The sequence below is a fragment of the Pollicipes pollicipes genome, unplaced genomic scaffold, assembly GCF_011947565.3.
Source record: "Pollicipes pollicipes isolate AB1234 unplaced genomic scaffold, Ppol_2.1 Scaffold_5724;HRSCAF=6776_pilon_pilon_pilon, whole genome shotgun sequence".
NCBI classification, from domain to species: domain Eukaryota; kingdom Metazoa; phylum Arthropoda; class Thecostraca; order Pollicipedomorpha; family Pollicipedidae; genus Pollicipes; species Pollicipes pollicipes.
This window is the reverse complement of record NW_023596746.1, coordinates 54,775,741-54,786,390: the sequence shown is the minus strand read 5'-3', so window position 1 is coordinate 54,786,390 and position 10,650 is coordinate 54,775,741. Positions and strand designations below refer to the sequence as shown.

General features: G+C 53.0%; 1 protein-coding gene across 1 annotated transcript in view; it reads right to left on the bottom strand.

Moving 5' to 3' along the window:
* Positions 1 to 537: 537 nt before the first annotated feature.
* LOC119103216 (uncharacterized) overlaps positions 538 to 10,650 on the bottom strand; it is a 37,406-nt gene continuing 27,293 nt past the window's right edge. The window contains exons 3-6 of the mRNA XM_037226659.1: positions 9,338 to 9,570; positions 3,462 to 3,569; positions 2,825 to 2,929; positions 538 to 896 (exon numbers count right to left, since the gene is read on the bottom strand). Coding sequence (XP_037082554.1) covers positions 791 to 896; positions 2,825 to 2,929; positions 3,462 to 3,569; positions 9,338 to 9,570 — 552 coding nt within the window. The 3' untranslated portion in view covers positions 538 to 790. The remainder of the gene's footprint in view (positions 897 to 2,824; positions 2,930 to 3,461; positions 3,570 to 9,337; positions 9,571 to 10,650) is intronic.

Below are 10,650 nucleotides of genomic sequence, written 5' to 3'. Positions count from 1 at the left end.
TAGATGTTTATAAACCGTTAAACGAAATCGGCCGACGGCTCTTTACGGCTCCAGGCCATGCGAACTCACCAACATGTCTGATGCGTAGTGAGACGACCTTGGTAAGACCGAGGACGCACAGAAATCAAGATAAAAAGCGTGCCAGTGTTGTCCACATCTCTCGAGTCCGTATGGCGTCGCGATGACAGGCAGAGTACATTTGTGTGACCTTACCGACCGAGGACGAAATCAGATCACTTAGCCGGAGCCGGCCTATAATGAGTATTGAAGCAGGCCGGAGCCGCATGACACACGGCGCTTCTGTTGATCATATTCGAGAGCTGTTGTACATGCGTTAGCTAGTCATGAACGGTACGCAGCCAGATCACGATGAGAGTGGGCAGTTACCTTTGTACATGCGTGCTTCTGTTCCAGTAAAAACCAGTGTTTCATCGCCAGGAAAACTCTGTTATGCAGACAAATTTGATGCCACAAAACAAAAATATTTTATTCTTGACTACAATGACATCAAATGAGTCAACAAAAAATAAACATCTGAAAGCTTAAAAAAAGCTGCTCGCAAGTGGAAGGCCAGCAGCGATAACAACAAAAGGCAACGGAGACAGACGACGAACCATCAACAAAAGGCAGCGGAGACAGACGACGAACCATCAACAACAAAAGGCAGCGGAGACAGATGACGAGCCATCAACATAACCTGGTGTAGTTTCATGTCCACTCCGCATAATATTAAAACTTGAAAATCCTGAAAGCACCACAACCCATATGCGTTGTACCAGATGATGATACATCAGATAATGTTAAAGATGGATACGGGGCAGCTGCCGTAGCGTTCTGAGCAGTCGCCGTGGAAACTACCATGCATCCTTGCTTCTGCCAACTCCTCGGCGTCAAACCTGGGATAAAGAAAACAAATCTATCAGCAATCAGAAAAATACGGACATGATTCATACAAATATTACGGCTATTAACAGAATATCACGCAGGACACCAAAAAACTCACTATTTCTTAGTGTCATCGTCGCGATAAGCGTATTCTTTCCACCATACATGCAGTCCACCCGGAATGAAAGCCACGCATAACATAATATACTAAGTGATATGGGTCATTTCACGGTTCCGCTTGTTGCCAAGACAAAATTGACTCGTAAGACGTGCGGTTGCTGCAGGCTTTAAAAAAACAACAGTAAATTCTCTTTCTTTTTTCCAACCCGATTGGAAGTGAACATTGTTTACTGTCGTCGAAAATTTAAACATTGTTGAGGAACCAAAGGGCACCTCAAGGTCTGCACACCTGCAGGCACCCAACACCATCATGTGTGAGACATTTCTCGCAGTATCGCAACAACGGTCAAGCTCTCAAGCCATGTAAGAGATGCTGTGCGCCGATATCTGTGTACGGAGCTGTTATCTGCGCAATCTCAGCCGGATCAAGATCCGAGACGCTGCTTTGCGACGGAGGCTGTATCTGATGGATTGCCAAATCTCTATGGCTTAAATGACTAGCGCGGGCGGTCTTCTGGGCTCCGCCGATAAGCCTGCGCCAAACAAAGCATTTTCAACTTCCGTAGATTAGGCAACGAACCTGTTGGACCGCGCATGTACGATAACACGCTTGATATATTTTTCCAGTCAGGTCGTTATTCAGTGCTTCAACAATAATTAAGCCTGCTTTAGGGGACTGACTAGTTCGATCAAGTTCAGGGACAACAAGTTGGAAAGATATGATATTAATTACGACCTAGAGGCCATCATAATGCATTTGTGTCAGCTACAATATGCTGTACTGGCGTACTCAACACTTTGTCCGAGAAATAACGTGCACGGAATTGTTAACATGCTCAAGATACAAGTACAAATACGAAAATTACTTTGTTTCTGTAATACATAGCTGCCAAACCAAAATTATTAAAAGCAGAGTGATGGCCTTATGACTTAAATCTAGTAACAAAACATGCAGAAACTCCCACGGCAACGGTCAAACCTTGACACCCCCCTATACTGACCCCCCCCCCTACACTGACACCTCCCTACACTGACACCTCCCTGCACTGACACCTCCCTACACTGACACCTCCCTACACTGACACCCCCCTACAATGACACCTCCCTACACCTCCATACGCTGACACCTCCCTACACCTCCATACACTGACACCTCCCTACACTGACACCTCCCTATACTGACACCTCCCTATACTGACACCCTCTACACTGACATCTCCCTACACCTCCTTACACTGACACACCCCTACACTGATACCTCCCTAGACTGACACCCCCCACACTGACACCTCCCTACACTGACACCCCCCTACACTGACACCTCCCTACACCTCCCTACACTGACACCTCCCTACACTGACAGCCCCCCCACACTCTGTCGTGTAAACACACATTCACTGTTGGGAGTGGTGGGACTGGACATTTCGACTGCTTGGAGGACAGAAGCTCTTGATTAGTTCTTGATCTTCCCTAGGTGCTAGACTAGACTGGCTCAGGGGCTACCTAGGTGCCCGACTAGACTGGCCCAGGGCTGGTATACCACCGTGCAATGCATGCCACGACCATATCTGTGCTGGCGTCCAGCGCCGACAGCGAAGCGACCAGGCCAGCGGTGCACCGTAGTTGGCGGCTGCACGTTGGACCCTAGCCTGACGGGCCCAACCACGCGGTGGGCTGCAGCCTCGCAAATCTGCAGCTCCACAATGGGTCGCGCTGAACCGAACCCAGACATAACACGGGCCACCAGCGACGGACCCATGAACACGGTGAACCATAGGCGTCACGGGGGGGGGGGGGGAGGGAGGGGGAGGGGACTCACAGTTGCGATGACCAGCCGTCGCCAGCCGGCCGGGTCGAGTTGGAGAACAGCGCCACTTCTGTTCCCGTCTCCGTCCCCACCTCATTGTCAGCGCTGTCCCCGCCGCTGTGGGCACGCGGTCCACACGTGAGGGGTCCTCAGTGGGGAGGCGCATGCGCGACTCAGCAACGAACAGTCTCGGACATCCAACATTGTAAAGAGAAGAAGGCTGGTTCAAAAGCTGGCCGCCATCTTTGCCTAAGCCGCATACACACATGATGCTCTGTAGGAATGTGGGTCATAGTCGTAAAGAAGACGGCACGGTGTCTTTATATAGGGGGAGTGAGTGGCCTAATTATAGGACTTTGTTGTTTCTTTCGAGAAACATCAACGCTAGCCAGTGTCGTCCATAAGAGGGTTAGAATGAAGCTGATATGTGGGGCGTGTGTGTGGGGCGTGTGTGTGGGGCGTGGTGATGGTGGTGGAAGGGGGAGGGGGTGATCGATTTGTCGAAGGTATCAAAACCGAATCAATCTGTGCTAGATGAAACATCATCCAGAACGGTGTCCCGATTGCCATCCGCGTGCCAGAAAATCTCCAGTATGCCGGTGCCGAGGACAAGAGTGAGACGTGCGTGGGAATGGGAACGTGTACTCACAGGAGGACGGTGTTGACGACTTCGCCCAAGAGGCCGTCTCGGTGCCGCGGAGCCCCGGACACCTCACACATGAGTCGTTGCAGGCACGCCCGGCCGTCCAGCCCCACCCTGGAGGCGGGGTCAGGCGCTGACACCACCGCACCGAGAGAGCGGCGCTGGTCAGGCCGGCCGCCAGAAAAGGCGCAGCAGCGGACTGGCTCGAGCGTAAGAGCGGCTTTTAAGCAGAGGCAAACGATGATCCCGCCTTTCCGGCCGAACGTTACCAATTGAAGCAGAAAACCCAGATGTGATGTGTGACGTAATGCGACACGCCGCAATGTGGTGTGTTGCCAGGTACTGGCGCGACATTTCAGACAACTGCACCAGACACGCGGGTGAGTCGAACACGTGAAAGGCTCATTCACGTCGCGCGGAGGCCAACGTTGAGCCGCCGCCCGCGCTTGGAGGCTGCTGGTGAGCGCGCGCGGCAGCACCGCTGAGCCATTCGCGGTGAGTAGCCTCTCCTGATCGTGGCTTTCCTGGCTGCCCACGGGATGCTGCGCCCAGACAGTCGCCCCGGCGGGCACAGGTTACTTCTCGCTGACCCGCCGCGGTCACAGGTCACGGCGGATGTAAATATGGCCCGGGAATTTCGTATTTCTTCCTCTGTCGTCAACATTTCACACCTTAGGTCGTGTTTATGTCCATAACTGTGCAATCTAATGACTTCCTCAGCATGTTCGAAGGATAGAGACTGCTTCAGCGCTTACTGCGCTATTAACGACGCTGGGCCTGTTAGTGGTTTCGGTGTTAGCAGCGTTATTTGTGAATTATACGGCCCAATGTTTTACTAGTCCTTGACTTCCGTTTAATATAACTGCGTAACGCCAAAGGTGCTTATAAAATTAACGTCGTGAGCGCTCGCAGCCGTTGCAATGGTGGTCGAGTGCCAAGATTATATTGGGTCAAAGCAGTCTGCAAGAGCGCCATATACACATCGTGACAGGCATGCCGTTGGTGACGAAAAGCCATTAAATCTCAAGGTCATGCTGAGTCAGATACTAAAAATTGCCTTCCTAAAAATTAACGGTTTTTAATTTGTTTACGTGAGGGGTGAACTTGGGCAATGCATGAACCGCGTCGTGCTACATCCATGCATGTATCTTGTAAAAGCGTTGTCAACCAGGGTCAAGGTCATGCCATTTCATGTGGTTGCTTCAAATGACCACGCGGTATACCCTGAAAGAACACCGTGCCATGTCTTGAGTCAACACAGTTCTACTCAGCGCATAAACCATGTGCTAACAAAAACCATGAGAAAAACAACAAACAAAACGACCTGTTACTTCGTTTGAATTTACCCGGCTGTGTCCGTGTGAGATAGCTTACACAGATTGGAGAAGAAGAAAACATGTGGATCCTACGCCGGGCTACCAGCGTTTTTTTTTTGCGGGGAGGGGGTCTAGCACATCAAGACTGGAATCAGCAGGTCGTTGTCGTTAATAGCACCACCGGGAGATAGCACCCGCCTACGTCATGGAGGGTGGCGACGTCGCCTAAGCTGGTGAGAGACAACCATATATGCCTCTGCACTGAATCCCCTTCCAACGTCCAATGGCGTTCGTTGTGACAGATGAAGTCACCAGGTCACTATCAGCGACCGGAGGACGGTCAGCGTGACTTCCCTATCAGACAGCGGCTGCATAAATCACAAACGGGGCGACACTCCAGCTAATAGACAGGAGATCAGTGCCAGCGACGTTATCTGTGCCATCGAAACTTCCTGATAAGTAACTGTATTGCAGGCACGCAGACCTAACAAGACAGCTAAGCCAACGGCCGATATAAATCAGCCAATCAGGGCGTTGCGACGCAGAAGTGCGTCAGGTTCGTGCTAGGAAACAGCTATAATGTGGAAGTAGATCTTAACACCCGCAAACCGTTTAAGATATCGGCCTTCTCCGTGAGAGGAGCGGCAGTCCCTTCAGGCGCACGAAGCTGGCAACCGATATAGAGTCCCAACACACAGGACAACGCGGAGATCCTGCGACAGGTCCTCAGATTCCGACGCAGGTAAGGAAGACACCGGATTCAACGAATTATCCTTTTAACCCAACAAGTTTTGTCTTACATGCTAGAAGCTAAGACAGCTTACTTCTGACGCCCATACAGCGCGGTTAGTCCTGCGTGTAGCGACATATGAGGAGAAAGAACGTTGGAGCCCACGCTGATGGGACCGCGTTCATTGCCCGAAGTGCCTACCTTCCCATGCCCTAGATGCCGATGCATCGCATAGTGACATGAACTAAATCGGGAAAAATGGCTATATCGTTAATCACAGGAGACAACACTGAATTAAAAGTGGAAGACAAGTTGTAAAGCTTTGCCAAAAAAGCCACTTCAGCATCTAAGAGTTCGCGCTGAAAACGCTAAACATGGATGTATGGACCGAATTTAACTCACTTCCGCACGCAGGCACTGTTTCTCCGAGCCATCACAGCTTGCTATGAGCATATTCTAACCGATTCAATGTAAGACGACTGCGACCTGCTGAAACTGCGCCGAAGCCGTCTGACGGTTCCCGCTGGTTACGTTTATTGCGTGCATTCAGGGACGGATCCAGAGGGGAGGGGGGCACGGGATCATAGGGGGCCGACGGGCCCCTTTGGGGCCCGTCGGCTGCGAGGGGCCCCACAGCCTGCCGAACAGACGCAGTTTTTTATTTACGCAGAACGCAACAATATTGGACGTCTTTGGGCATCCAGGCGAAAAGTGAAGGGCCCACAAGCAGACAAGAATTATTATTCAGTGACTGAGAGGGTGGTGATTGGGAGGTCTTAAGACTGCTGACGCTGTCCAGGTGCCCTACGTTGTTTCTGGGGGCCCTATATGTCCACTTACGGGTCAACCTGATCGTTAAGGAGTCTTCCATGTTGCCCTTGATTTCTTTGCATCTGCTCGGGGGCCTGCGCTCTTGCCAGTCCTTCCTGCTAGCGTGCCGGGGCACTCCTTGTCAATCAGGGACCTTCTACAGATTCTTTCTATTTGGCCGTAACGTTCTAGACGCGGGGCCAAGGGCCCACATGTTGACATGCCAGGGTATTTCTTGTTTGCTCAGGGGCCCCTAACGCTGGTCACGGTTAGCCTGCCGGCACAATCACGAAATACATGCTCATGGGCCCTCTGCATTGGTCCAGGGCCCTTCCAGTTTTATGCCACTTGCTTCGGGCCCCACGCAGGGCCCTGAGCCCTTGTCTGGGCCCGTCCGTTGACCCATTTGGGCCCACTCGATCGCTCGGGGCCGTCCGAGTTGGGTATTGGTGCTCCTTTTTTAAATGGGGGGCCCTATGCGCTTGTCGGGGCCCTTATCTGTCAACCTGCTCAGGCGCATTGGATTGTCCGGGGACCTTGCACATTGGGTTTTGGTATTTAAATGTAGGGCCCTACGTTTCTGTCGGGGCCATCTGACAGCCTGCTTGGGTACACTCGATGAAGCCCGTGAGCAGACAAACTCATTACGCTGTCCAGAGGCGTTACAATCGTCCAGGTGTCTATCACAATGGTCCTGTGTTCTTCTCGCTTGCTTTGAGGACCCGTACTAGTTGACGGAAGCCTCTTTGTTGGTCTTGCCGGCACTCATGATCGCACACGTTTCGTCGCTCTTGGTCTTGGTGCCTTGGCCTTAGAGCGGCAGTCGGATTTGCGCCGATGAATTTTTACGCGCAATTGTCGAGCATCCGACGTCGTATGTGATATTTCGGTTAAGTATTGAATTTGTTATGCCTTTTATGCTTGTGCATCGCATTCTTATTCGTTTTATATGATGCATTTTAATGCTTGGATATTTTCTATTCCTTCGTAACACACAAACCAAAAATTCAGCATTAGTCATCAGCCATCAGCTGGTCACAAGTCATCAGCCATCAGCTGGTCACATCGACCAGCAGACCAGCTGTAAATACGTTTGGAATCAGGTTCGTGCTTGACGTTAATGGTGTTTAGCAGCCAATTTAAACAATTGCTATTTTTTCCGAAAAACTTAGCCTCAAATGACAGAATTTACCATGATTTGGAGAAAACGAATAAATCCCAAGTATGGGCATACGTAGCACGTCTAGTTTTCTAGGGATGCGCGCAGTAAAATGGGTTTCCGTGTAAAAATAACATGTTGAAAATCTTAGTACTCGATGGCCGGCCTTCGGTGATTTTTTTAGGGAAGTCCTTAACTCCGTGGGGGCCCTAAATGTTGAGTGGACCCCACCTTAACGAAGTCCGTGATCCGCCCCTGCGTGCGCTTATGTGCCCTGCTCATCGTGCAGTTGCATTATGCAATGCGTCGTATCTTAGTATCTCGGGTGTTAAATGTGAAACATCTCTTCTGCTAACGTCGTAGTCACCACTTTCTAGCCCTTAGTCCTCCACAACCCCATGCACTTATCCGGACCTGCAGGCGGATGCGGACGCCGACACGTGCCCGGTGTCAAGATCACGCGAGCCTGTGGTCCAGGTCGTCGGAGTCCGGGGTCCAGGTCACGGTAGCCAGGTGTCGAGGTAAAGTGAGCTCAGGGTGAAGGTCACGTGAACCAGGGGTCGAGGTCATATGGAACCGAGGTCGAGGCCACGTGAGAGCGGGATCGAGGTCACGTGAGACCGGGGTCCAGGTCAAGTGAGTCCGGGGTCAAAGTCACGTGAGCCCGGAGTCTAGGTCACGGGAGCCCGCGTCAAGTCGGGAGTCGAGGTCACGGGAGACTGGGGTCGAGGTCGCGTGGACTAGGGGTCGTGGTCACATGAGCCCAGTGCGCCAGTCTTCCACTGTCTGACTTGTTCCGCCGGGCCACCCGACACGCTGCGGTCACCAGTGCGAGAACAAGGGAACGGAGGCGCTATCCACCGGATTCCGATCGTTCGGCAGTACCGCGGCGACCTTCAGTCCTCGCCCATACAAAGGCACGGCGTGGGAGGGCGCCGGGGCGTCTATCTCTCGCAAAAGAGCCGCTCAGGATGTGCCTCGGGCCGGCGACCAATCAATGCCGAACATGTCGCCGCGGCTAATGGACACTTGATGGCACTCCAATAGACTGTCTAGTGGTTTGATGTTGACACGGCTCTCATTTTCGATCGGAGCCTTAAAGAGGCCCCGCAGACACTGTGAGGAAGAGTTGACAATCACGTAGGGGGGAGGGGTAAGAGTGGTCGCCTTCAGTCTGTTGCTATTAGCAAAACACAAAGAGGCTTTTATTCAACTGAGAGCGGCCGGAGAGGTAGGTAAATTCGCTATCTTGAGGCATGCCGGGCAGATCAGTGAACCCTGCAAGGGAGCGCACAGAAAGACCCCCTTCACCAGGGGGGAATTTCCTATTCAGTTGGGGAGGGAAGGGAGGGGCCCCAGCCCCCCCCCCCCCCCAACTTAGGCTCCAGCCTCCTAACTTTGAGAAGAAAGTGGGCCAAATTCTGGGAGAAACTCGTCTGTTGGCGTATTTCGAGGTAAGGTTGTAACATTTTTTGCTTCTCGGTGTCCCCCACAACTCATTTTGCGAAACTCTTCCCCTGCTCTTCATACTGAACGTGCGCAAGTGGGAGAGTAGCGATGATGGCCTTTCCAAGGGCGTGGCATGACAGCAGCGACCGAACCATCCCACGCACAACCGCCCGGTAGGCTTTCAGTCGATAACCTTCCATCAGAGTTCGTCTCAAAGCCGGTTTAATTTTAGGTTGAGCTTTTAACACATCAAGTGCTCTGGCGTGCTAAACTACCTAGATTACAATAACTTATTGCAACACGCCTGCCAGTCGCCCGAGAAGAGCTTGCACGCAGTGCTTTCTCGGCGGAGCTACGACCTGACCTCCAGGCTCCGTCAGCGGGGACACGAGCCGCCGCCGCCGGCGGGGCCACTCACTGTCTGAAGGCATCGCCGACGGTGTCGAGCAGGCGGCTGCGGTCGGCGGCGAAGCTGCGCCCCTCGTGGGACCCGTACTCGTGCCGAGTGATCGTGGTCGGCACGAACGTGATGGACGGCGAGAAGGTGATGGACGCGCCCGAGCTGCCCACCGGGATCACGAAGTCGACCGTCACCGTCACCGTCGAGCCCGACGGGAAGTAGATGAAGCGTCGCACGCGGCCGGCGCGCGGCTCGGCCCAGGCGCCGTCGGCCGACGCCGTGCCGTTCTCGGGCGCGCCGCCGGCGAGCCCCGTCAGCAGACCTGCAACACGCCGGGCCGGAGCAGTGCGGCGGGTCAGGGGCAACGCGCCTTGTCAAGCCAGCATCCTGCAGGTCGGCCACCGCGTGCAGGGGTACGGGCAGGCTGAACGGGAGGCACCCGGAGCCGCGGTCGCCATCGAGCGCTAAAGCGTGAGGCGACGGAGAAAGATGAGGAAAGAAGTTGCTGAGGACCGTCACATGGGGTCAGCTGGCGCAAAGCGCAAACGTTCCCGCGGCGATGAGACCAGTTGTAACGGCCTGATATCGTATCAGTTGTGTTCGACTCTGACAGCTACTTTGGTGTGAAATGCGACGCTTACCCAAGCCGCAATCACTGCAAGTTGTAAAAAAGCGATTTATCACCGAACTGTGCTCATCACATCGGCACATGCGGTTAGGAATGACGCGGCGCTATCGGCTTCGGTAGCTAATCTGCCGGAGCCGATATCAGTTCTCTCTTCGTTAGATAATGCAAAAAAACACGCGACCGAGAGCGCATCGCGGCCAATCTGTGCTTTCACGCGAATTCAAGGCTCTTGTTCCGCCATTAAGTAGCGATGGGCAAAAGCCGAGCTTCATAGGCATTGAGTGGGCACGGGGAGGAACGCGAATAAAAACAATATCGCATTTCTGGGGTTTATAGCGAGTTTCACAAAGTCCAAAGTTTCGATGGGGATCTGAAACAAAGCCGCAAGAAGAGGAGGCCTCCCCCGGAAAATGATACAATCATCGAACCGCCTCGTCAGGCACGGCTGAGTACCACTCTGCGCTGATGGGTTACCCCAAACGTGACCGACTGAACCCTTACAAGGACGGCGAACACACAAAGGCATCAAGTGCCAAGCTCAACGGGCGAGGGTGACAAGCCTAGCACCAGATACACAAGTGATCATCATCGAAGAAGATCACAGAAGTGATCGAAAGGAGAGTCTGACGAGAACTCGTATCGAAAGGCTGGCGAAAGGATCAGGCCAAAGCGAAGTGGAAACACAGCTGAGCGGTCAACGATT